The sequence below is a fragment of the Tenrec ecaudatus genome, chromosome 12, assembly GCF_050624435.1.
Source record: "Tenrec ecaudatus isolate mTenEca1 chromosome 12, mTenEca1.hap1, whole genome shotgun sequence".
In the NCBI taxonomy this organism is placed as follows: Eukaryota; Metazoa; Chordata; class Mammalia; order Afrosoricida; family Tenrecidae; genus Tenrec; species Tenrec ecaudatus.
The window spans coordinates 52,288,943-52,316,125 of NC_134541.1; the positions used below are offsets into that span (position 1 = coordinate 52,288,943).

The following is a 27,183-nucleotide window of genomic DNA, read 5'->3' on the forward strand; positions in this document are numbered from 1 at the left end:
TTACCACTTTAGTACCCCAAACTCTCATGTCAGCATTCATGAAAGAAGAATAGTTCTGTAGTGATAAGATAATCATTCCATTCTTTTTTTTCCCCCCTCAGGAAAACATTTTCTCATTTCTTCAAGCTTAATGTTTTATTTTTATTTATAGGAAAGTAACTAAAGGTAGTACTTAATTTTTTAAAACATTTTATTAGGGGCTCATACAACTTTTATCACAATCCACACATATACATACATCAATTGTATAAAGCACATCCGTACATTCTTTGCCCTAATCACTCTCAAAGCATTTGCTCTCCACTTAAGCCCTCTGCATCAGGTCCTCTTTTTTCCCCTCCCTCCCCGCTCCCCCCTCCCTCATCATTCCGTTCTTAAACTGTAAACAATTGTGTTGGGTTTTTTACTTTAAGTCCACTGAATAAAATCAATGAAATTTAAACTCTGTGTTACCACACACTAGGATGGATACCTAAAATTTTAGATGCAAAAAATATGAGAAGGACCTATTTGCACACAATCCACTTATGCAATTTATATAAAAATGTATGTTCACATACACTGTGTATATGACAATATTGTCTATGTTCAGACAAAAGTCAAAGAATATTTTTCTCAAATTGTTGAAAATAAAGATTTTTTGAAGAATTTAACAAAAACAGGTACTATGCAGTTTTACCCTGTCCTGCAGGGTCGCAATGCATCAACATCGATTTGATGGCAGTGAGTTTGGAGTTTTGGATTTTACATATTGGACATCACAATTTGAACACAGAACTGAAATCATATTTAAAAGTTCATTTTTTAACTTATTAACTCCAGTTAGTAGATTTTTCTTGCTTACATCTCTACATTTTCTTCTGAGCTTCTCTTTTAACATTACAACTTAGTTTTAAAATAAAAGAACGTTTTGATTCTAAGCAACCCTCAGTAAACATGACTCATCTAAAATTTGTGGATTTCTCAGTGGTGAAATTAATCCCTTTAATATCTATACATTGAAGATTAATAAAAAGTGGCTGCTTTCTCATTTCACTGTTAATTCTACCTATTTAAGCCTGGATTTCCCACTTTCATTTTTACTGATCCTTGGAGTCCCTACTTTGTGCAGACCAGCTTGAAGAGAGGAAATAAATAAATCCAGGAGTGTACTCAAGACTTTGACTCTAAATTCAGGGCACAAAGAAGTTCTTGAGTTATAAGATGTTTGAAAACTTTTGAGTAAAATATTAAAATTTTCAATGCTTATGTCAACTTGTTATTTATTTGGATGTTTCCCTTTGAAGGCTTAAGTCAGGTTTGAATCAGTAAGCTTATTAAAATTTATTATAAATGCCTAAAAATGTTTTTAAGAGAATTATATTTCAAGCAAACATCGCAGCCCAGTCCAGAACAAGTCCAAAAGTCCAATACAGTCCATAAATTCCCTATATATATATAATCATCCATGTCCTGGCTAGAGAACCCTGCCTAACACAATGTCCAAAGTAGATAACATGAAGTCTTGTCATTTGGTTGCACTTTTTCCAAGAAAGGTTTGTTTCTTCTTCTGGAAGTCTGTGGTATATTTAATAATCTTCTCGAGAACCAAATCAAAGGCCTCAATTCTTCTTCAGTCTTCCTTATCCATTATCCGTCTTTCACATAAGTCTGCTTTTAGGTGCCTACTCACACTGCCCCTAGGTACAACAGAAGCAAGCACCCCCTGCTGCTATGTCATCCTCACAGTTGCTACTACGGCTGAGCCCACTGCTGCAGCCATTGTTTCGACTCAGCGCCTCAGGGGCTTCGTTTTCACCGACCTTCTCCTCTACCAGCATGAAACCCTTCCCCAGGGACTGGTCCTTCCTGATAATATAGCCAACGTCTATGAGGCAAAGTTACACCGTCCTAGCTTCTAAGGTGCATTTTGGTTTTACAACTTCCAAGATATATTTGTTAATATTCTTTATTTTAAAAGAAATATTAAGATTCTTCAATATTTAACATTTAATAGTCTTCTCCAACATTATAAATCAAATGCATCACTTCTTTTATGGTCTCCCTTACTTATTGCCCAACTTTCACATGCACGTGATCTAAGTGAAAATACCAAGGCTTGGATTAGATACACCTTTGCTAAAGTGAAATCTTTATCTTAAGCTGTAATTTAAGATTATAGTGACTTCTTTGCTCTTAACAATTTAGAGTCTTGTGCTGAAGATCTGTATACTGTTTTGGTTTCTTGACTGCTGCTTTCATGATGTTGGTTGTGGATCCTTAAGAATTTCTATTTTTTTCTGTGTTTATCACGATGTTCTTTATTGATCAAGATGTGAGGATTTTGGGGGGTTTACACTGAGGGGTGATCAATTCTGAAAGCTGTAGCTTTTTTCGCCAGTGGTAAGTGCCTCAACTCCTCTTCACTTTCAGCAAGCAAAGTTGTGTCACCATCATATTACAGGTTGCTCATTAGTATCCTTCAATCCTGATGCCACACATTCCATACTGTCCAGCTTCTTCAATTGTTTCCTCAGCAAATAGACTGAATAAATATGATTCAACCCTGACACACCTCTTTTCTGATATTAAAACAGGCAGTATCCTGCCTCTGGGTCTATAAGCAGGTCTCACATAAGTGCATACGCACAGTCTCTTGTCTATACGGAACTCTGGTTGCTTCTTTTCAACGCTGAACACCCTGAGGACGAGCTCCATCACCCTTTCTGTAGTGCACAGGCCGTGATGGTGTAGTCGTTAAAGCACTCAAATGCTAAGAGAAAGGTTGGCGGTTGGAATTCACAGCTGCTCAGCAAGAAAAAGATGTAGTAGTCTGCTTCTGTAAAGATTTAGAGCCTTAGAAATCCTGTGGGGGCAGTTCTCTGTTTTATAGGCTCCTATGAGTTAGAATCAATTTGATACCATTGGTTATCTTCTGTGAGCAACATTATCCATCACCACTCCCCAACCTACACAACAATCAGGCTATCCGTGTGTATTTCTACCATTAGCTCCTCCCACCAGCAGCTCTTTCCTCTTTTTTTTTTTTTTTGGTCTGACTTGCTCTCCCCTGCTAATTTCTCAGATTCTAAATCTATTCTAAAATGTAGCTCTAGGCACATTGACAAGAGCCCGGGTGGCATTGTGAGTTATAACAAGGTCCGTAATTTACAACCAACAGCCAGCCACCCTAAAGGAGAAGGATGGGGCTTCTACTCCTGTAAAGGTTTAAATCCTTAGAAACACAAAGAAGCAGTTCTACTCTGTTCAACATGGTTGCTATGAGTTAAAATCAACTTGACTGCAGTGAATTTGGATTTTTGTTTTGTTTTTTAAGGCACATATATCATAGCTAATGAGAACTTGGAATTCAACTAGTCCTAACTGAAACATGCTCTAAGTGAAATCTAAGCATGAAATTTCAAAGACTTGGAAGAAAAAATGTTAATAGCATTACTTTTCTATCAACTACCTGTTCGTATGACAATTAATTCAAAATAGTGGGTTAATTTTATTACTGAAATTAATTTAATTTTCTTTGTTTTAAGTGGTTAGGAAATTTAAGATGCCCTGGCCATATAATGGTTAAGTACTTAGCGGCTAACTGAAAGGCGGGTGGTTCAAGCACATTAGCTTCTATGTGGGGGGAAAGACTTGGAGATCTTCTCCCAGAAAGATTACAGCTTAGGAAATTCTATGGGGTAGTATCAATTAGCACACACAACTAGAAATTTTAATATGATACATTATATTATTACTGGGCAGAGCTACATAGTCTAACCATTCTTCACTGCTCAGAATGTGTAAAACCATCTTCAAGTCCTTCTTTATGCCATTCTTAATGATCTTCTCTTGCCCTTAAAATATTTCAACAGGTTTATTGTACACACCTACTTCTCACTTATTGACTAACAAGCACGAGAAGATCTGCTCAGCAAATACCACAGAAGTTTCACTAGAAGGGATATCCTGCACTTCTTGGCAGCAGGGAACGCAACTTTAAATATAAGTAGACCCAAGTTTCTTAAAGTGGGAGAAAAGTAAAGCTGGCTGACAGACTCCCCTTGACCACTATTCAGTAGCACGAGACACATGAGCGCCATTCCTCCCCAGGGCAGCTGATTTTTCCCAACACCCAAGGCAACCAAGTCAACCAAACCTCTTACTTGCTGGTCTCTTGGGGCCCACGTGGATATCAGACCGTGATGACAAGTTGGAGTAGAAATAAATAGTACTCAAGCTATATTTTTCACTGTTGTTCTCTGGTACAACTCCTGCCCACATGCTCCAGTTCCCCCACAAAAGAATATTACCAAAGGAGCAGGAATTCCTGCCCACAAGGTAGTTTTACTTCTTTTATTATCTTCAGTTTTCATACTTTTGTTTCATTAAAATACATTTTGAAAATATTTTTCTAGTTCCCTCCCACTTCTGAATTCACCGAGGCACTACCACATTAAAAAGGATAAAGAACATGAACATGTCAATAGATGCAGAAAAGAGCATTTGACAATATGTCAACCCATTTGACCCATTTATTGAAATTTGAATTTCAATAAAATAGAACTAGAAGGAAAATTCTTCAACATGATAAAGGTCACATACAAAAATCAAACAGCCACTATAATATACAATGGGGAAACTAAAACATTTCCCCTTGAAAATGGGAACTAGACAAGGGTGCCCATGTCACCACTTTTATTCATATCATGCTAGAAGTCTTATCTAGAACTTTGAGACAACAAAAATAAATCAAGGGAATACAGTTAGCAGAGAAGTGAAGCTCTCGTTATTTGCAGATGATATGATTTTACATAGAAAGCTCTTTGAAGAGTCCACCAAATGACTGTTGGACATAATTGAAGGATCTGGCAAAGTAGCAGGATATAAAATTAAGCAAAATTCTATTGGATTCCTATATACCATCAATGATTGCTCCGAAAAAGACATCAAGAAAGAGTACCATAAAAGACATCAAGCCAACAGTACCATTTACAATAGCCACACAAAAGATGAAATACCTATAATAAACCTAACCAAAGAAGCAAAAGACAAAAATATAAAGAAAACTACAGAATACTAGTGCAAGAAAATGAGACCTACACAAATGGAAGATCTCACGTTCATGGGCGGGAAGACTTAATATTGTGAAAATGTCTACACTGCCTAAAGCAATGTACAAATACAACACAATTGCATTCCAAATCTCAAATTCAATCTTTAAAGAAATGGAAAGACTAATTAGAAAATTCATATTGAGAGGGAAGAGGCCCAGAGCAAGCAAAGAACATTTCGAAAATAAGAACAAAGTAGGAGGCCATGCACTATTAAACCTCAACCCTACACCACAGCCACAGCACTGAAAACAGCTTGGTACGGGTGCAATGACAGACATATACACCAATGGGACAGGACAGAAACCCCAGAAATAAAAGCATTGACCGATAGGCAATTGATTTTGAACAAAGGACCAAAAATATTAAATGGGGATGGGGAATCCTCTTCAAAAAAAGGGGGGGTTCTAGAAAAATTGAATCTCCAAATGCTGAAGAATGAACTCAATCGATACCTTGCCCAGTGTACAAAAACAAACTCAGGATGTGTTAGAGAACAAAATTAAACCCCAGAGCTATAAAAATCGTCAATGAAAAATTTGGGACAAACTTAAGGGCCTTACTCAGACTACCAAATCAAATAAAGGAAGCACACGCTGTGGAAGACAAAATAGATGACTGGGACCTATTAAAATTAAACACATAAGCACATCAAAAGACTTCATCAAAAAAGTAAAACAAGGGACCACGGATTGGGGAAACTCTATCGTATTTTACAACATCTCAGTAAGAAAAATAAACAACCCAAAACTGTCCAATTGAAAGGTGGGCAAAATACATGAATAAACAATTCACAAAGGACAACTTTTGAATGGCTAACAAACACATGAGGAAATGCTCACAATCACTAGCCATCTGGGAGAAGCTAATTAAAAACCCAATGAGATATCACTTAACATGCATAACAGTGCAATTCAAAAAAACAGAGCAACAAATGCTGAACCCAATGGAAAGAGATGGGGTCTCTTAGACACTTGGCTTGTATATGTGTACAACCATAGTGGAAAGCAATCTAGAGCTACATTAAAAAACTGAAAATAGAAATACCATATGATCCAGCAATGCCTTTGCTTCACTAGGGATATACCCCAAAGAAATAAGAGAGAACATGAGCAGACCTATGCTGTTCCAAGTTTACTGCACCAAAGTTCACAATAGCAAGACGCTGGAAACAGCCCAAATACCTGTTAGTAGAAGAATGGATAAAGAAACTCTGATACATACGAGAGGGTATCCAGGAAAAAAAAAAAAAGCACAGAATTTCGTTTCAAAGCTATGTTGGTTGTTGTTTTGTCTTTGTTTTTTTTTACAAAATAACCCATCACCTTCAAAATACTCTCCATTACACTTCATATATTTGTCAAATCTGCAATTCCACTCTTGGAAACATTTTCAAACTCCTCTGTTTGAATGGCTAAGAGCACCTCCATAATTTTTTTCTTCACTACTTCTGTCATCAAATCACTGTCCTTTCATGTCCTCCTTCATTAGTGGAACCAAAAAAAAGTCACACACAAGAGGAAAGTAAAAGGAAATAGAGGAAATAACTAGGAGGCAAAGGGTATTTATAGAGGTCTAAATACAGTCATGTACATATGTAAATATATTTATATAGGATGGGAAGAAATAGATCTACGTGCATGTATTTATAGGGTTAGTATTAAGGCGGCAGATGAACATTTGGCCTCCACTCAAGTACTTCCTCAATGCAAGAACACTTTGTTCTATTAAATTGGCATTCCATGGTGCACACCTTCCTGACACAATCGCTGAAGACAAATGTGTGCATAAGCAAATGTGATAAAGAAAGCTGATGGTGCTCAGCTATCAAAAGATATAGTGTCTGGGGTCTTAAAGGCTTGAAGGTAAATAAGCAGCCATCTAGCTCAGAAGCAACAAAGCCCACATGGAAGAAGTACACCAGCCTGTGTGACCATGAGGTATAGAAGGGACCAGGTATCAGGTATCAAAGAACAAAAAAATATCATTGTAAATGAGGAGGAGTGCAGAGTAGAGACCCAAAGCCCATCTGTAGGCATCTGGACATCCCCTTACAGAAGGGTCGTGGGGAGGAAATGAGCCAGTCAGGGTACAGGGTATCAACGATGAAACATACAACTTTCCTCTAGTTCTTAAATGCTTCCTTCCCCCAACTATCATGATCCCAATTCTACCTCACAAATCTGGCTAGACCAAAGGATGTACACTGGTACAGATAGGAATGGAAACACAGGGAATCCAGGACAGATGATCCCTTCAGGACCAGTGGTGAAAGTGGTGATACCTGGAGGGTGGAAGGAAGGTGGGGTAGAATGGGGGAACCAATTACAAGGATCTATTTATAACCTCCTCCCTGGGGGATGGACAACATAAAAATGGGTGAAGGGAGACATCAGACAGTATAAGATATGACAAAATAATAATTTATAAATTACCAAGGGTTCATGAGGGAAGGGGGTAGTGGGGAGGGAAGGGAGAAAGTGAGGAGTTGATATCAAGGGCTCAAGTAGAAAGAAAACGTTTTGAGAATGATGATGGCTACAAATGTACAAATGTGCTTGACACAGTGGATGTATGGATTGTGATAGAATTGTACGAGCCCCAAACAAAATGATTTTAAAAAAAAGAAGTCCCACAGAGCGAGGTCAGGTGAATGAGGTGTGTGGGGGGAAAAAAAGCATGCCGGTTTTTGCCAAAAACTGGCACAGTGAGATGCTTGTGTGAGCAGGTGCAGTGGTGTAGTGGCAAAACCAGTCCCCTGTCTGCTACAAATCAGGCCTTTTTTTTTTTTTTTTTTTTGCACAGTTAGGCAATCTTTTCAGAATCTCTAAATAGAAAGTTTGATTAACAGTCTGATCTGATGGAATGAACTCCGAATGCAGTATCCCTCTCACATCAAAAAAATAAATGAGCTTCAGGTTTTGGGGGTACCCCCTCATACACACAATGGAATACTATGCATCCCTAAAAAAACAGTAATGAAACACCTCAAGACATGAAAGGACTGGAAACCATGATGCTGAGTTAAGAAAGTCAATCACAAACAACAAACATGAGTCCACTACTGTAAGGAAAAACACCCAAGAAGGTTGGCTTCTGCTGTCAGGTCACTTAATCTTCTAATCTGATCTCCCAAGCAACAAGGTAGAGAGCCTGCCTCGCTCTCATGAATAATATATTACTCCCTTTATATGCACATCTTAAAAACCCCTGTGACAGAGGAGCCCTCACCTCAGCTGGGGTCAGTGTTTCAAAATGGGGGGAGGGAGAAAACCATTCAGTTGTTGCCATAAAACATTGCGCTAAATTCTCCTCAAATCAACAGACAATCCAAGAGTTATAGATGTGAACCTTACTGGAAATTCCAATCGCGTTAGGGGGAGGGTATATGTCTGTCTTAAAGAAGGCGATTATATTACTGTTGGTGGGTCAACCGGAAGGAGCAACCTCCCATCTGAGGGGCAGGAGGGGGTGAAGCTGACTAATACTTACATAGAACCTTGTAATCCTCATCAGTCTCTTTGACCTCGTTTCTATCCAACTCTTAGTGACCCAGGCCATGTGCTACAGAGTATTGGGACTTTAGATTCTGTCCTTTCGAGCAACTTTTTTTTTTTACATTTTATTAGGGGCTCATACAACTCTTATCACAATCCATACATATACATACATCAATTGTATAAAGCACATCCATACATTCTTTGCCCTAATCATTTTCAAAGCACTTGCGCTCCACTTATGCCCTTTGCATCAGATCCTCTTTTTTTTCCCCTTCCCTCCCCACTCCCCCCTCCCTCATGAGCCCTTTATAATTTATAGATTGTTATTCTGTCATATCTTTCCCTATCCGGAGTCTCCCTTCCCCTCCTTCTCTGCCGTCCATCTCCCAGGAGGAGGTCACATGTAGATCCTTGTAATCAGTTCCCCCTTTCCAACCCACTCACCCTCTACTCTCCCAGCATCGCCCCTCACACCCCTGGTCCTGAAGGTAAGCAACATTCTTAATAGGTCACACCAGAAGGATTTAATGTGGAAACCCCACTAAGTGAACTGGGCCTTATCTCCAACTCTATAGCAGATTTATGGAACTGACAAATTCCCTTGGACTTAAGGCTGACACACCCTAGTGTGAGAAGAAGCAGATGGCTGCTATCCCAAGGTTTGGGTGGATAGGAATTGGTGACCATTGGACTTTGGTTCAGACCCATGCCATTGAGGGTGCCAATGAATAGTGCTTGGGACTACCACATACTTACTATTTTAATGCCCTCCTTGCATTCTTATGACATGCCTAATCTTGTAGGCATGGTTCTGCCTTTCGTAATGAGTATTATTGATAGTTTTGCCCTATCACCAAGCTCCACTATTTGTGTAAATAGTATTTGGTCATTTAAAAGTTAATCTGTATTAAATTAAGAATCCATGGATGGCAGTCTGAAGCCAACATATACTTGGATAATTTCTTTTTCTGAACAGTGTTTTAATGCTATGCCATTGACTAAATTAATGACACTATCAATAGAATTACCTTATGCAGGGCAATGATTTATAATGTTCTCTATCATACAATGATAGTGATATCTCTAAAAGGAACCAGAGACAGATGTAAACCACAGATACACAAATGAATTTTGAGCTCACATTTAAGTCTATCCCCAATCTAAGAACAATTTTTTTATGACATCGCCCCGCTCAATATTGAACCTCATGAAGAGAACCCTGAAGATCTGGATGCTATAGAAAAGGTGATGGGGAAAAAAGATAATTCCTGGTTATCAGAAAGAGCAATGTCTGGAACCTTAGAGAATAGAGTCTGGGGTTTTGAAGAATTGTTTTTAAACAAGCAGCCATCTAAGTAAGACACCAACTAAGTCCACATGGAAGAAACACACCAGCCTGGGTCATCCAAAGACTGTAAATAATAAAACCCAAATCCAAAGTAGGGAATGGTATAGAAGCTTAAATTGTGAGCACCTGGTTTGCAGGCAGCTCTGCATGACAGTGGAAGCCCAAAAACCATTTGCATGTGGCTTGTCTTCATGAATCCCCCCTGGCCATACTCAAGGGTTGTGACTAGCTTTGTTATCAGTCAGAGAGCATTGTGAAGTCAATTATGATCGATGTATCTTCCTTTTGACACACTTAAAGTTGCTTCAAATTTAAATATTTTCTGCTTTCTCTTTGAGAGCTTTCTGGGGTATTTTTCCCTAGTCATTGTTAGCTTTTGTTTGCTTGCTTAATATGATTGAATGATTAAAGTGTATGATATGTGAACTATATCCCACAAAAACTATTTTTTAATATTTTAAAATAGTCAAGTAAATATATTACTTGACTATTTTGAACATTAAAAACATTATGTTTGGCAGTAACAAATGCTGAAGTGTTAGGTGAGAGTACTATTTACTGTTATTTATATATAGTCTTCTTGCTTGCTCTATCAATACCATTTCTATATCCCTGACTTGGGAATCATTGTAGTCGTTCACTTTGATTTAGACATGGAATCTTTGGTGGGATGGGGATATTATGGGCGTGAGGGAACGTCAAAAGGTTCATGGAAATATAGAATTAAAAGATACTGAAACTCTCCCACAACCTTTTTGTAGTGCCCTCAGACAGTGTGGAACTTTACGTTTGCATTGCTTTCTTTCATCATTTACTGTACCAGTGATGACTCCATAGTGCCAGAAGATCTCGGCATCAGAGGACCTAGCCATTCCTTGTATTTTATCTAATTAACGTACTTCCCCTCTGTCTAACGTTACTGTTAGCTATTGTCAAGTCAGTCTCCAGATCACTGCAACCCCCTACACAGTGGAATCACCGGGGCCCAGTCCTGTGCTACGGCCATGACCGATTGCAGACCAAGCCATTGTGAGCATCAGGGTTTTCAGAAACATGTCACAGACTTTTCTTCCTGTCTGTCTTAGTTTGGAAGCTCCACTGAAACCTGCTCGACACAATAACAACACACAAGTTTTAAAGGCAGGCGGTGGCTGCACATAGGTACGTTGGCTGAGTATTGAACCAGGATTGCTAAACTGCTAACTGAAAGGTGATGGTTTGAACGCACCATCTGCTCCCCAGGTGAAAGATGTGGCAGTCTGCTTCTATAAAGAGTTACAGGCTCGGAAACCCTATAGGGAATTCTTATATGACTGCCATGGTTAGAATTACCCCAATGGTAATGGGTTTGGCTCCCATACGTCAAGGATTCTACCACGGAAGCACCACTTTTTCCCTCAGCATATGAATGTAAACATAACAATCCAATCTTCACTATATAGCCAAGACAATAAATCTAAGCAAGTTCTGAATAGATTCATTATCATGATAGTAAGAAATAACTTACCTTCCTTTACTCAGCCTATTGTCTTAAATGTAAGCTATTTTTTATGAAGAGAGAACAAATCCATCACCATTATCAAAAGTAAGAAAGGAGGAAAAAAACATACCTATCAAAATACATGTCTGTAAGAAAATGCCAATCGCTTCTCGGCCTTTTGGCTAAGATCAAGTGTAGAAAATGCCACCGGGCCCATATCTGCCCTCGTCTAGCTTCCCTACTTCCACGAGGCAGAAGTCAGCCAGGACTCCACTCTCCATCCTTCTCACCTACTCTGACTATGTTCTTTCCCATGACACTCCACTTCTATGCTAGGTTCATTCATCTCAATGTCCACAAAGAACTAACAGACAAAACTCACAATTATGGTGATTTACTGGAGAAGTTAAAAGGTTACCACAAATCAGGATCACTACACGGGAAAGGACACAGTCATTGGCTGGCAGCAACATCTCTCCTCAGTCAGCAGCCAACCCTTGCTCTGGTCCTCAGCCTCTCGTGTGGTACCTTAACTTCTGTCTCTGTGGGCCAGGAAGGCCGTCTGCTGCTCTGATGCGGTCTCATGGTCTCTGTACTTTTCCTCTGCTCTGTCTATGGTCTCCTTGGTCTGGCTCTTCCCTCAGCCTGGATCCTTTGTTCTGTCCCTTGTCTCTGTGCTCTCCCCTCTGGTGACTCTGGTCTTAGCCTCCACCACTTCGAAACAGAGATCTCGAACTTGATCCAGTGGTGGCTCTTCTTCTGATGTTCCTGGGACTTCTGTGTATTTCTGTTTCAGAAGTGGCTCATTCTCATATGGAGGTGTGGTGTCTTGTCTTTCAGCAGCTCATACCCCCAAGGAAACAAAAGGTAATGAGTCATACCCTTTACTAAAGTACTCAATATATCCCATCAGAATTTTGTCCATTAGTACAACATAAAACTCCCTCCTAGCTGGAATTATCACCACAGACATAGAGGACAGCATGCATAATACATCACACGTGGGATTACAGCTAGAAGAGCTGTATTACATAACTGATAACATCCCAGTGCCCTATTCTATTAATGGCAGGAAACAAAGAGCAGGTAGAGGAAACTGTTACATGCCTACTCCAAGCTAGAGGAGTTTATGTACTATATTCATAATAACCTTTATGAGACACAGATTATCATATGCATTTTATAGAGGAAAGAAACTCTGTTCCAAAGACAGACTAAAGAATTAATCAACATCAATGGTATAGTCTTTGTAAGTAGAAAAAGAACTTTTATTATCTATGTGAAAACTAGTATTACATAACTACATGCATAAAAAAATAGTTTTTCTGGTATTGGCTTTAATTCTATCATTTAGTTCAAAAATGCTTTTGCTTTCTAAAAAAACTGTTAAAAGTACCAACAAAATATATATGATAGTAATTAATATATCAATGTGTACCTTTTCTTTAAAGTCTTTTAACTATATTTACAGATGAAAGTTTACATAAAAATCTTGGCCAGAAATCCTCAGGCATGTTTTCCAAAAATTTCAGTTCCCACAAAATGGCAGTAATAAACAAAGGAAACTGAGTCATTCTACAAGGCATTGGCCAAAAACAGCATACATCTAAGGAAATATCAAAGCCCCTCTACTTGTTATAAAACGAAAGCCATAATGATTTTATGCAATGGGTACATAAGCAAATGTGGTAAAGAAAGCTGATGGTGCCCAGCTATCAAAAGATATAGTGTCTGGGGTCTTAAAGGCCTGAAGATAAGCAAGCGGCCATCTAGCTGAGAAACAACAAAACCCACATAGAAGAAGCACATCAGCCTGTGAGATCAGGAGGCATCGAAGGGATCAGGTATCAGGTATCAAAGACCAAAAAATTCTTAGCATTTTGAATGAGGGGAAGTGCAGAGTGGGGACCCAGGGCCCATCTGTGAGCAATTGGGCATCCCCTTGGAGAAGGGTCACAGGGAGAAGACAAGCCTGTCAGAGTGCAGTGTAGCAATGATGCAACATAACATACAATTTTCCTCTAGTTCTAGAATGCTTCTTCCCCTCCACTATCATGATCCCAATTCTACCTTAACAAATCTGGCTGGACCTGAGGATATACACTAGTACAAATACAAACTGGAAACACAGGGAATCCAGGACAGATGAACCCCTCAGGACCAGTGGTAAGAGTGGTGATACCGGGAGAGTGGAGGGAAGGTGGGGTAGAAAGGGGGAACAAATTACAAGGATCTATAATAACCTCCTCCCTGGGTGAGGGACAGCGGAGAAGTGGGTGAAGGGAGACATCAGAGTGTAAGATATGACAACATAATAATTTATACATTATCAAGGGTTTATGGTGGAGTGGGGAGCGGCGATGGAAGGAAAAAATGAGGAGCAAATACCATGGGCTCAAATAGAAAGCAAATGCTTTGAGAAAGATGAGGGAAACAAATGTACAGAAGTGCTTGACACAATGGATATATGTGTGGATTGTGATAAGAGTTGTACGAGTCCCCAATAAAATGATTTAATTTAAAAAAGAGAAAAGAAACGAAAGTTGTTCAAAATGAGACTGTAGCGTGAAACCACAATTATACAGGCTTGACAGGTATCTACTTCCTCAGAATGGTTAACAGTGTGCTATCTATCTCTGAGAAAGCAAACTGATCTACGTTTCATTGATTCTATCTTTTCCAAATGCCATCAGCTTAGTCTATTAGACTTGGACAGAAGTCCAAATTCTCTCTGACAAAAAAATGTCCCAAAGTATCAAATGCCTAGAATATTGCTCAATTCACCTTTTTAATAAATGCTCAAACAACAGTTGTTAATCTGTCACTACTGGTTAAGAACCCCACACAATGCAACTTGTGTGTGCACAGGGAGTAGAAAGTTGGAATAGCCAAGAACATCACATTTCAATTTCCAAAGTCTTAAAAACGAATCCTTCTTCTGTAATCAATCTACATTTCAGTCTAAACTGAAACAGACAGTGTAATTTCAAGGAAATCCTCAATTGTGAGTAACTTCACTTAGCAAAACCAGAGCTTCGGGTTTTGTTTAGTTTCTTTCTCCCTTTAGATGCAATTCAGAGTAAAAATAAAAATATTCACAATTTTCGGTCTCATGAACAAGATCTTTAAATTCTCATATATAAAGTAAATTCTTTTATGCTATGTTCTCTTAGTCACATGAAGACTAGGTAAGATCCAGTGGTTTTTGTTCCTTATCAGAAATTAAAAAGACATGTTTCTAGAAGAAATGTACGATATACTTTTCTCCTCCCCAAATACACAACCAGTCTGTCTAGACCCAGCAAAAATGTTCTCATCTATCATGAAAGAGAAGACTTAGGAGGTCAAACAAAACAAACCCACTGCAATGGAGTCCGTCTCAACTCAGAGAGACTCTGACACGCAAAACCAGTCAATGTGTTCTCTTATACGAACAGGACGGAACTGCGCCTGTGAGTGTCTGAGACTGGAACCGTTTACAGCCTCTGGTGGTTTCAAACTGCCGCCCTTCAGAAGCACAGCCTGGGGCGGAATCAATGTAGACTCACAGTGGCCAAGAATGAGCCATCGAAACATAACCTCAGTGAGTCACCTACAGGTCACGTGCAGCAGGTGACAGAATGCCTTGTGGACATTTCACACCTGAGGTGAGCTTCATCACAGGACAACACCAGTTGCAACTGGGCTCGTCCTGCACCTCCACCCAGCAATGGACAAAAACCAGGAAGGCACAAAATCGCCTCTACTGCCAAGGCTGATGGGGAAACCGTCTCCCCCAACCAACAACCTGGGAAAGAAAACGCTCAGTTGGACAGGCACTTTAAGCCCCTTCATCCCCAAAGCACAAAGAAGCGGAAACAGCCAGAAAAGGCATGTGAGAGAGGCGTGGGGAAAGGGCTGGCAGTGAAATTAGGTCTGCGACAAGGTGGGGGCTCTGTCTTGTTAGGGGTGTACATTCCAAAAAAAGGGGAGGTGACAGGTCGATCCGATCGGTGCTGGGTCCACTTGAGGTCCCAGTCTATTTAGGGTCTCAGACAAGGTACGAGATCTACTTGGGGGTCCCCTCTGTTGCCTGTCAACGCTGTGCCCCGCCTCGGGAGGACCCGAGAGAAGCAAGAGTCCGGGGATTGTCTGCAAGAAGTTTATACCCGACTCGGTCGGCTGCTCCCCGCCCAGCGAACAATGCACCGGGGGTCCTTGCCAGGCCTGAGCTCAGGACCCGACACCGGCTCCGAAGTCCACTCACCCGCAGCCCCTCAAGCGAGACGCGCCCGCAGGTCTCCGACTGGCCCGGGCGGTGCCCTTCGGGGCAGCCCCCCCACCCCACCCCACCCCCGGCTTGGTGTCCCTGACCCGCTCTCACCCAGCAGCGCCCGCAGGTGCTTCAGACGGGTTAGCACGTCCTTCTTCGGGTCCAGCACCTTCTGAGTGGACTTCTTCACATCGCCGTGGCTCCTTCTGGAGAACATCCCGCCTCGGGAAGCCGAGGCCCCGCGGGCGAGCCCAGACTCGCCTGCGCTGCGCGAGTTACCTCCTAGGGGCCAACCTGCACAGGTCGCTCGGTCGCCCGAGCGCCCGCCGCCTTCTCAGCAGGGCTTCCAGGAAGGAGGGGCTGACGCGCCGGGCGAAGGGCGGAGCAGGAAGGCAGTGCCGACGTCAAACGGCGCTCCTGTCCCGCGGGGGGCGCCCCGAGTCGCTCTCCGGCGCGACGCACGCGCGCTCGGCCCACACCGGCCCCGCGGGACACCTACCCGCCGGCGCCACGGCCTCGCACAGCCGTCGCCGGGTCGCTGAACCTGCCCAGCGAATCACAGAGGGGCCCGTCCCGAGGACGCTGCGTACTACAAGGCCCGGCATGCACTGCCAGGCGGCCCTCCCACCGGGCAAGCGTGCTCTGGGCACGCTGAATGTGAGTGGGCCTGCACGGAGACCTACCCTTGGCCCGCAGACCGCAAAAGCCCCCTGGGAAATGTAGTTCTCCAGTAGGCGAGGGGCTGCGTTCTCCTTTCCAGGCTCCTAAGGATGATAAATAATAAAATCCACATATGAAAAAGTGAATTGTAACTTAGCTGAAAATGTGAACACCTAATATTCAGAAGGCAACTGATGACAATGAGGACCCCAAATCCATTTTCAGGGTCGCTAAAAGGATTAAGCCTCTGATGAACCACCCTGAGGGATGTAGATAACCTTGCTATCAGAGAGTATCACAAATGCGATCGTGGTTGATGTAATTAGGTTAAAGGGTGATATCTGATCATATGATTTCCTTTTTGGCCTATTTTTAATTTGTTTTGTGTTTAATATGCCCTGCTTTTTTCACATTTGTTTTTTTTTCACTCTGGTTTATTTGTTATTGTTGGTGGTCCCTTTTTTTAACCTCTTTTTCTTCTTCTTAAAAAAAAAAATGTTTTCCAGTGCATGAAGTCTGGGATGGATGAAGCTATAGAAGCTGTAACGGAGTTAGATTCTTGGGGGCATGGGAGGGAAAGGTTGGAGGAAAACGGGGAGCTAATAATGAATATGGGGGAAAGAAAATGTTCTGGAACTGATTGTAAGTGATGATTGTACTACTCTTTAATATGATTGAACTATGGATACATATGATATGTGAACCATATGTCAATAAAATACATTTTCTTAAAAAGTCTTACAGTCTCAGAAACCCATAGGGGCAGTTTTACAGAAACCACAAGGCCAGTCCTATATGACCACCATGAGTTGGAACCTACTCAATGGCAATAAGTTTGTTTTTTGTTTTTCTATCAAGAAAATGTCTTACACAGTTGTAGAAGCCAGCAACCCATACCCAGGAACGTCCCACTCTGTGTTAAATGTTAGGAGCTGCTGGAGATCCAGGATGGACTCAGAAGAGTACATAAAACAAGGGATATCATGCTGACATCAGATGGATCCTGGCTGAAAGCAGAGAGTATCGGAAATGTGTTCATTTGTTTTTTATTGAATATATTATTCGATTGTGTGGATCATAACAAACAATGGATAGGCATGAAAAGAAATGGAATCCAGCAGACTTGTGCTCATGCTGAGTCTGTACAGAGCTCGAGAGGCAGCTGTGTGACAATAACATGGGACTACCGCATAGTTTAGAATCAGGGAAGATGTGTGCCAGGGTTGTGTACTCTGACCACAGTTCTTCGATCTGTATGCACAGCAAGTAGAGAAGTAGGGCTACATAAAGAAGAATGTAGCATCAGGATTGTAGGAAAGCTTATCAACAACATTCAATATGCACGTGATACAATACAACCTCGCTTGCTGAAAGTGAGGAAAGCACGAAGCACATTGCCATCTTTAATATGGATTACAACTGAACGTAAAGAAGACAAAACCCCTCACAACTAGGTCAATAGGTAACATCATGATAAATGGAGAAAAGTTGAAGTTGTCAAAAGTTGTCTAGCTTGGATCCACAATCAATGCTCACTGAAGCAGGAGTCAAGGAAACAAAAGATGGGCTGCACTAGGGTAATCTCCTGTACCAGACCTCTATAAATTGTTGAAAAGCAAGGATGTTAGTTTGAGGAGTCAGGTATACTTAACTAAGCCCATGGTATTTTTGACCACCTCATATGACTATAAAAGTTGGATTTTATAATGAAGGCAGAAGAAGAACCAATACATTTGAATTATGATACTGGAGAAGAATATTGAAAATGCCATGTACTGTCAAAAGAAATACAACCAGAATGCGCCTTAGGGTTTGCTGCTGAGAGTTTGTCTCATATACGTTGAGCATATCATCAGGAGAGACCAGTCTCAGAAAAAGGATATTATGCTTGACACATTAGAATGGCAATTGACAAGATGGATTGTTGCAGTGACTGAAAGGATGAGTTGAAACAACAATTTTGAAGATGGTGCAGGTCCCGATAGTGTTCCATTCTGTACAGAGGGTCGCTATGAGCAGCATCAATCTATTGATGGCATCTAATAACAACAAGAAAGAAAAGGTAAGGAAAAAGATGTCTGAGGGGTCAAGGAAGGACAGACTAAGATGGATTTTGCAGGCCATAGTACAATGTTTACAACTGTATTTGCTTCTTAGGTTTGCCATAAAGATTTCCCAGTTTGGCGTAAAATAACAGCCCACATGGTAGAAGCACGCCAGCCTGTGTGATCATGAGATGTCAAAGGGATCAGGTATCAGGCATCAAAGAACAAAAAAAATCATTATCTTTGTAAATTAAGGGAAATGTGGAGTGGAAACCTAAAGCCTATCTGTAGGCAACTGGACATTCCCCTACAGAAGGGTCACAGGGAGGACGAGCCAGGCAGGGTGGTACAGCACCGATGAAACACACAACTTTCCTCCAGTTCTTTAATGCTTCTTCCCCCCACTATCATGATCCCAATTCTACCTTACAAACCTGGTTAGACCAGAGGATGTACACTGGTACAGATAAGAGCTCGCAACACAGGGACTCCAGTACAGAAAAACCCCTCAGGATCAATAATAAGAGTAGCAATACCAGGAGGGTAAGGGAAGGTGGGGGGAGAAAGGTAAAACCAATCAAAATTATCTACATATAACCCCTTCCCTGAGGGATAGACAACAAAAAAAGTGGGTGAAGGGAGACATCAGACAGTGTAAGACATGAAAAATAATAATAATTTATAAATTATCAAGGGTTTGTGAGGAATGGAGGGTGGGGGAAGGAAGAAAAATGAGGAGCTGATACTAAGGGCTCAAGTGGAATAAAAATGTTTTGAGAATGATGATGGCAACAAATGTACAAATGTGTTTAACACATGGATGGATGGATTATGATAAGAGTTGTACCAGTCCTCAATAAAATGATTAAAGGAAAAAAAGAACTGGTAAAGAAAAAAATAATGACTTCAGATTAACACACATGACATCACCCAAAAGCCAACCCAGATTTGATACTTCAAAGTATAATAAATATATAAGATTAAAAATAAGGAACTAGATATAAATTTGTAAATGAATACAATTACAAGATAAAAGAGGAATAAATAATGTGTTTACAGAACTTCCAAATGGAGAGAAAGTCAGTGGATTTCTATATAAAACAGATTATTTTTTAAATTTAGGACAAAAATTAAAAATTACAAGGTAACCTCAAAGAAAATTAATAAACCTTCTCATCAAAACTTAAAGAGGAAAATAATAAAGTTGAAGTACATACTATATAGCAAAATGTTTGAGTTGCAATAGAAAACCACATTGCTCTGTAAATCTTCACCCAATTCACAATAAAGTGTTAAAAATAATTTTAGGTATTAATATTTTTCTATTTAATATAAATATTTAATACAGGAATATTGATGGCCTTATATCTGCTAGCTTAGAAGTGCTTGAAATCTCTTTAGCATTTTAGAACACTTTGAGGTCTCTAAACTAATGTTTTCATTATTCAGGGTATGGCCTCTAAATAGCAACAGAGTCATTATCGCCTTGATTAGATAATCAATGCCCACAGAACAGCTGAGTCATAGCATCGAATTCCCCCTGATGGAAACTCACATGGTCACTGTACTCATTTGCTATTTTGAAATATACTTTCAAGGATGGAACTTTTGGTGGAGAAATGAGTGAAAACCAAAGGTATTCAGAAAATCTTGAATGCAACAAAAATTGTGATCATATTGATCCAGTGAAAATAACGTTTTGCTCAGGGGCAATTGATCAGAGTGGGGAAGGAATAATCGCCATTTAATCTAATATTTAGCAAGTGTCAGGAGATGGAAAGGAATGAAGTAGGCCAAGTTACTCTGCAATTAAAATATATACATACAGTAAGAGGAAGCCAAATCTTGCGGAAATCTTCTTGGCCATCCATTTTTATTGTACAGAAATTACAAAGGATAAGAAACTGAGGACATCGATCTTTCTTTTTGGGGTATTCATTCTCAGTATTTTTTGTTATCTAGCAGAGCCTAGAATTGCCCAAGAGAAAATGGCTGTTGGTGTAAGTCAATATCATGAAAACAGAGTTTTTAAAAAGTGTAGAGAAAGAAAAAGAACCTGAAATCAGAGGAAAATGTTCCTCTATTAACAAACCAAAAACGGAACCCATGGCCATGGAGCTGAGGCTGTAAATCTTTAAAGGATCACCTTTCTCCCTGGCAGCAGCTGGTGCATTTGAACCACTGTTCTCTTGGTTACCCGTCCAATGCTTACCTGACATCACCACTAGGGCTTCTTTCTATTAGGAACAGAGCATAACAATTCCTTATTATTGATAGTTTTGCTAATTTTTCACAAAACTGATTCTATAGTTCTTTAGTCCCTGCTGCTTTTCATTAGGTGTCTTCAAGTCCACGCTGATCCACGGCAGCACTATGCACAAGCGAACGAAATACTGTGTGGTCCCACACCATCCGCACAATTGCTCCTACGCCTGAGCCCCTTGTTGCAGCCACTGTGTCAATCCATCTCATTTAAGACCTTCCTTTTTTTTTTTCAATGCTCCTCCACTTTAACAAGCATGATGTCCTTCTCCGGGGACTGGTGTCTCCTGACAATCTGTCCAAAGGATGTAAGACAAAGTCTTGCCATCCTGGCCTCTAAGGACCACTCTGGAAAGCACTTCCTCCAAGACAGATGGTTTCCCTTTAACGGTGCATGGGCCTTTCAGTGTTCTTCACTGCACCACAATGCAAAGGCACCCATTCTTCTTCAGTCTCCAACTTTCCAATGCTTATGGGTTCGTTGAAAATACCATGACTTAGACCGGGTACGTTTTAGTCCTCAAAGTAACACCCTTGCCTTTCAATACTTTGAAGATGTCTGGGGCAGAAGATTTGCCCAATCCTACCCGCCTTTGGGCCTCCTGGCTGGATCATTGATTGTGGGTCCAAGCAACACAAAATACTTGACAATTCCTTTTTTTTTTTTTTGCCACTTATGATGTTTCCTACTGGTTCAGTTGTGAGGATTTAAATCTTCTTTACATTGAGTTTTAATCCATACTGAAGTTTTCAGTCCTTTCTTATTAATTAGGATTGATACATATATTAAATAGTTCCATAGTTCAATTACAGCAATCAGTTCCAAGCATTCTTTTTCTATATATACTCCTTGATGTCATCATCCCTTCAGCCAGCCACCACCTGTTTCCCTTTCCCCCTAAACCCTTATTCTACTTGCTGACTCTATAGGTTCAACAGTCCTGGCTTTCATACACCAAAAAATGAAACGTTTATCGCAGCTTCAAGAGGGTGGCCCCTAATGATATAACACTCCTGAGATACCACCTAATATGTACAATAAAAAAGAAACAAAACAATATAGCCCCCCAAAACATAAGATTTTGGAAACCAGAGCAGGTCCAGCATGCATCCTAGAAGAAATCTGCTGACAAGTTTTAACTGTTCAAGTCAGGCTTCTGACTTTGACTTTCTTTAGTCCACTCACTAATACACTCAGTTTAGTGACTACCTTCCTCCTATCCCTCCATTGCGGATAGAGGGACTTCACCGGAGGTTTATTTCCTGTATATTTCCACCAGTGAATCTTGGGTTTCCACTCTCATCCATTGCCTTATGCAAACCAGATTCTCAGACTTTAGGCTCTGGTAGTAATCCTTCCCTTCAAATCTGACTGTGTGCTTCACAGTCCTTCAGTGACGGTTGTTGGTGTGCTTCTTCCATGTGGATTTATTTGACATCTCACTTATATGGTTGCTTGTTCAGAGATAAGCCTTTAAGATCCTAGACACAATTTTATCTGATAGCCAGCACCATCTAATTTCTTCACCATATTTTGTTATAGCACCTCCGCGCAAGTATCAAGCAGGGCCAAGATGTAAGAACTAATTGCTCTTAAACTGGAGCAAGATGGACTGTGAATCCCAAAACCATTCCTGGGTCTATGTTTGTTTGGTTTTTAGTCTTTCAATTTATTCTTACTTGAGAATTAACGCACATGTCATTTTACTGCATCATTTTAGCTCATCAAGGAGAATAGGACCATTGTTTCCATCATCCATTCCCAAACACACTGTTTCTCCCTGGGTACCTTGACATAATCTCGCTTTTATCACCCTCCCTCCTCTGTATCCCCTCCCCGACACCCTTGTTCTAATTGCTACACCTATAAATTCACCAATCCTGGGTTTCATTTACCAAAAACAGAAATACGTATTTCACAATTTCAAGAGGGTAACCCCCATTCCATAGCATCTCTGGGGTATACCCTGAAATGAACGAACAAAAACCAAATACATCAGAATGATCATCGTGGGTTTGCCAGAATAATACATATCTTCATAGAACATATCAGGCATTGATGTGAAGGGTACAATCATTGATCTTCATCAGCAAGTGCTTCAAATCCTCCTCGTTTCAGCAAGCAAGATTGTGTCATCTTCATATTGCAAGTTGTTAATAAACCTTCCTCCAATCCTGATGCCACATTTTTATAGGTTGAACTACCAGGAATCTAATATCTGCAATTTTTCTATGTAGGTACATAAATTCAGTGTTATCATGCTTTTTTGTGGTTTTCAAGCCCTGGGTCAATATAGTGAAAAACTAAATCCATAAAACAATTGAGAAATCTGAATATTACTCAAACTTAAGTTGATTATTACTCATAGCACCCCGTAGAACAGAGTACAAGTATGCCTGTGAGTTTCCAAGACTGTACTCTTTGTGGGAGTGGAAAGTCTCATCCTTATCCTGAGGAGTGGTTGGTTTCAAACTATTGGCCTTGTGGTTAGCAGCCTAATATGCCACCAGGTTTAGGGAATCTTTCTAGATATAGAATATTGTTGTTGTTTGTTGATATGTTTCTCGGAACTGATTCCAACCCAGAGGAACCTTACAGGATAAAGTAGAACTGTTCTATAGGGAAGAAGCCTGGGAAAGGGTGCTCATTACAAGCCTAACACCCCCAAATGTTTTTCTTGGAATTTTAGTTTTGAGGCCTGTTTTTTTGGGTGGGGGAAGGTGAGATGGTACTGATTCAGAAAATTGCATTGAATAAGTTTCACCAGCTCTCATTTCTCAGGTGTGTTGTTTCCATTATACTTTCAGTTACTAAGTTAAAGTAATTTATCATCCTAGTTTTAAACATGAGAAGAACTACGAGCCCCAGGAAAAATTTTTTAATTTTAATGAGTTATTAAGAGATTTCCAAGGGAGGCTGTATATGGACACATGGTAGCTAGTTGGTTATAGGTTGAGCTGCCAATCAGAAGGCCAGTAGTTTGGATCCACCAGTCACTTTGCAGCCTTTTAAAGATTTAAAAGTTCTTTTAAGCCCTTAAGTGGAGAGCAAATGCTTTGAGAATGATTAGGGCAAAGAATGTATGGATGTCAGGGAGGGAGGGGGAAAATAAAAGAGGACCTGGTGCGAGGGGCTTAAGTGGAGAGCGAATGCTTTGAGAATGATTGGGGCGGGGAGTGTATGGATGTGCTTTATACAATTGATGTATGTATATGTATGGATTGTGATAAGAGTTGTGTGAGTCCCTAATAAAATGTAAAAAAAGAAGAAGAAAAAAGAATAATTAGGGCATCAAATGTATAAGGGTGCTTTGCTCAATTGATGTATGTATGGATTGTGATAAGAGTTGTAGGAGCCCCAATAAAAATATTTATTAATTAAAAAAAGAATGTACGGATGTGCTTTATACAATTGATGTATGTATATGTGTGGATTGTGATAAGAGTTGTATGAGCACCTAATAAAATGTAAAAAAAGAAAAGAAAAAAAAAGAAAATGATTAGGGCAAAGAATGTACAGATGTGCTTTATACAATTGATGTATGTATATGCATGGATTGTGATAAGAGTTGTATGAGCCCCTAATAAAATGTTTTAAAAAAAAGATTTAAAAGTTTGGAAACCAAAAGGGGAAGTTCTCCAGTGTCTTATAGGGCCACTGTGAATTACAATCAATTAGATAGATGACAGCAGGCTTTTCTTTTGGGCATGGGAAGCTGTGCAATATATACAGAGAAGACACGTTGGATACTGCTAAGCCAGAAAACAGAATGAGGGACAGTTGATGTCAGAATAGAGTGAAAAGGGTATGGATGGTGTAGCCTTGTCTGAGCCCTGCCTGTGACAGGGGACCTTGGGCTGGTGTGGAGTTGGATTGTCCTTTCCCCTGCTGAAGTCAGAGGAGGTCAGACGGAGCCACCCCATTCACTCACTGTTCTAGCAGTTCATATATATGTGTGTGTTTTTGGTGTTGGCTTCTTTTAGTCTGCATGGTTATTTTAAAATTCATCTGTGTTACTGTATGGATCAGTAATTCTTTCCATTTTATAGCCAAGTACTATTCCATTGTATGAACCTTCTGATAAATAATTTGTATGTTTTGGGAAATGAAGGTGTGTTTTTTTCATATTCACATTATACAAAACCTAAGAGCTTCTTCTAACATCTGTAATCTCACAGACTTGAAACTGCTTATGTCAAGATTGCTCTTTCAAACAGTACTCATCATATAGGACTGTCCAGTGAATACATACTATGTAAAGAACATTTCTCAGCCAGCAATACGCAGTGCCATCCATATATCCCACACATGTTTACTGAGGGTTCATTATACGCCATTTTAATGTGACAGTAAATACCTTCCCAGTGAGTTGAACAAGATAATTTCTGATTGTAAAAAGTTCTCTGAAGACCATAAAGCCGAGTAATGTGAAAGGGAATGGAGAAAGACTGGGACCTTAATATTTAGAGTGGAACTTGGATTCGATTAATAGTAAGAGAAATGATATGACCTGGCTCTTCTATCCACCTTCTTCATAAATCCCACCAGAGGGGACCATGCAAATAGAAGGGATGGGTCAGTTTTGCTATTCCACTAAGTAAAAAGCTAGCCATTTCAGAAGCAGGAATGGAGAAGCCTATGACATACAGAAGCAGAGAGTCAGGATTGGAAGCCTCTGAGATCCCTGAGTGGAAAGAGAGCAGAGGCTCAACATGGAGGCCAGGAAGCAGAATCCCCAGCACACTGAGCAAGCAATGCTGAGGGCCATTGGGCAACAGGCTGGCTTGCAGAGTGGGGGTGCACTCTGGACATTTAAAAACATGAAAGGAGCTTTGTTACACTTGCCAGGGGCCAAAAGAATGCATAGATAAGAGGTTGAGGAGAGAAAAAGAGATAAGTCTACCAAGTAGCTGAGAAGAGCTGATATGGACAAGATAGCAACAGAATGAACAGCTGATCCAGCGCCACCTTCACAACTGCCATCATGTTGCAACCTGTTGTTAGTCACTGTGTAAATCCTTCTTCTTTGCAGTGTTCCTGGTCTTTATTCACCCGCCACTTTACCAAGCATGCTGCCCTTTTCCAGGGACTGCTCTCTTGCTCGCCCTCTTGTCTATCTGAGACTGGTTCTCTAGAAAAGCAAAACAAATGAATTTCATATGTGTTTATGCATATAGAAGCTGATATCAAGAAAATGGCCCACACAATTGTGATATCAGGCAAGTCCATGTTTAGGCGTGTTAATCGAGCTTTTTATTTAGAGGTTCTGAAATGAGTGCATAACAGTGTTGACCAAAAAGGCCTGCTTTGTGGCAGATGGGGACTGGTTTGGTCACCACGATATAGTACCTGCTCACACAGTCATCTCAGTGCACCAGTTTTTGGCAAAAGCAGCATACCTCTCTTACCCCGCACCACTTACTCACCTAACCTCGCTCCATGTGACTTCTTTTTGTTTCCGCCAATGAAGAGGGGCATGAAATGAGGGAGGTTCTGTTAGCCATCCAAACAGATGAGTTTGAAAAGTGTTTCTAAGAATGGAATTGCATACACTGGTACATATGAGGGCTGGAGGTACAGGGAATCCAGGGTGGATGATACCTTCAGGACCAAGGGTGTGAGGGACGATGCCGGGAGAGTGGAAGGTGAGTGGGTTGGAAAGGGGGAACTGATTACAAGGATCCACATGTGACCTCTTCCCTGGGAGAGGGACAGCAGAGAAGGGGGGAAGGGAGACTCCGGATAGGGCAAGATATGACAAAATAACGATGTATAAATTACCAAGGGCACATGAGGGAGGGGGGAAAGGGGAGGGAGGGGAAAAAAAAGAGGACCTGATGCAAGGGGCTTAAGTGGAGAGCAAATGCTTTGAGAATGATTGGGGCAGGGAATGTATGGATGTGCTTTATACAATTGATGTATGTATATGTATGGATTGTGATAAGAGTTGTATGAGTCCCTAATGTAAAAAAAAGAAAAGAGGAGAAAAAAATGATTAGGGCAAAGACTGTACAGATGTGCTTTATACAATTGATATATGTATGAACTGTAATAAGAATTGTATGAGCCCCAATAAATTGTTAAAAAAAAAGAATGGAATTGCAGATTTGACAAATGTATTAGTGCAATGGAGAGTACTTTGAAGGTGATAAGGTTGCAATGATGAAGCGCACAACTTTCCTCTAGTTCTTAAATGCTTCCTCCCTCCACTATCATGATCCCAGTTCTACCTTACAAATCTGGCTAGACCAGAGGATGTACACTGGAACTGGAAACACAGGGAATCCAAGATAGATGAACCCTTCAGGACCAGTGGTGAGATTGGCGATGCTGGGAGGGTGGAGAGAGGGTGGGGTAGAATGGGAGAACCAATTACAAGGTTTTACCTATAACCCCCTCCCTGAGGGATGGACAACAAAAAAGCGGGTGAAGGGAGACATCAGACAGTGTAAGACATGACAAAATAATAATAATTTATTAAATATCATGAGGGAGTGGGGAGCATGGAAGGAGGGGAAAAAGAGATGATACCAAGGACTCAA

At 40.5% G+C, this 27,183-nt stretch overlaps 1 protein-coding gene across 1 annotated transcript in view; it reads right to left on the reverse strand.

The window, feature by feature from the left end:
• RALGAPA2 (Ral GTPase activating protein catalytic subunit alpha 2) overlaps positions 1–16,185 on the reverse strand; it is a 415,476-nt gene extending 399,291 nt beyond the window's left edge. The window contains exon 1 of the mRNA XM_075564042.1: positions 15,785–16,185. Coding sequence (XP_075420157.1) covers positions 15,785–15,890 — 106 coding nt within the window. The 5' untranslated portion in view covers positions 15,891–16,185. The remainder of the gene's footprint in view (positions 1–15,784) is intronic.
• Positions 16,186–27,183: the final 10,998 nt, after the last annotated feature.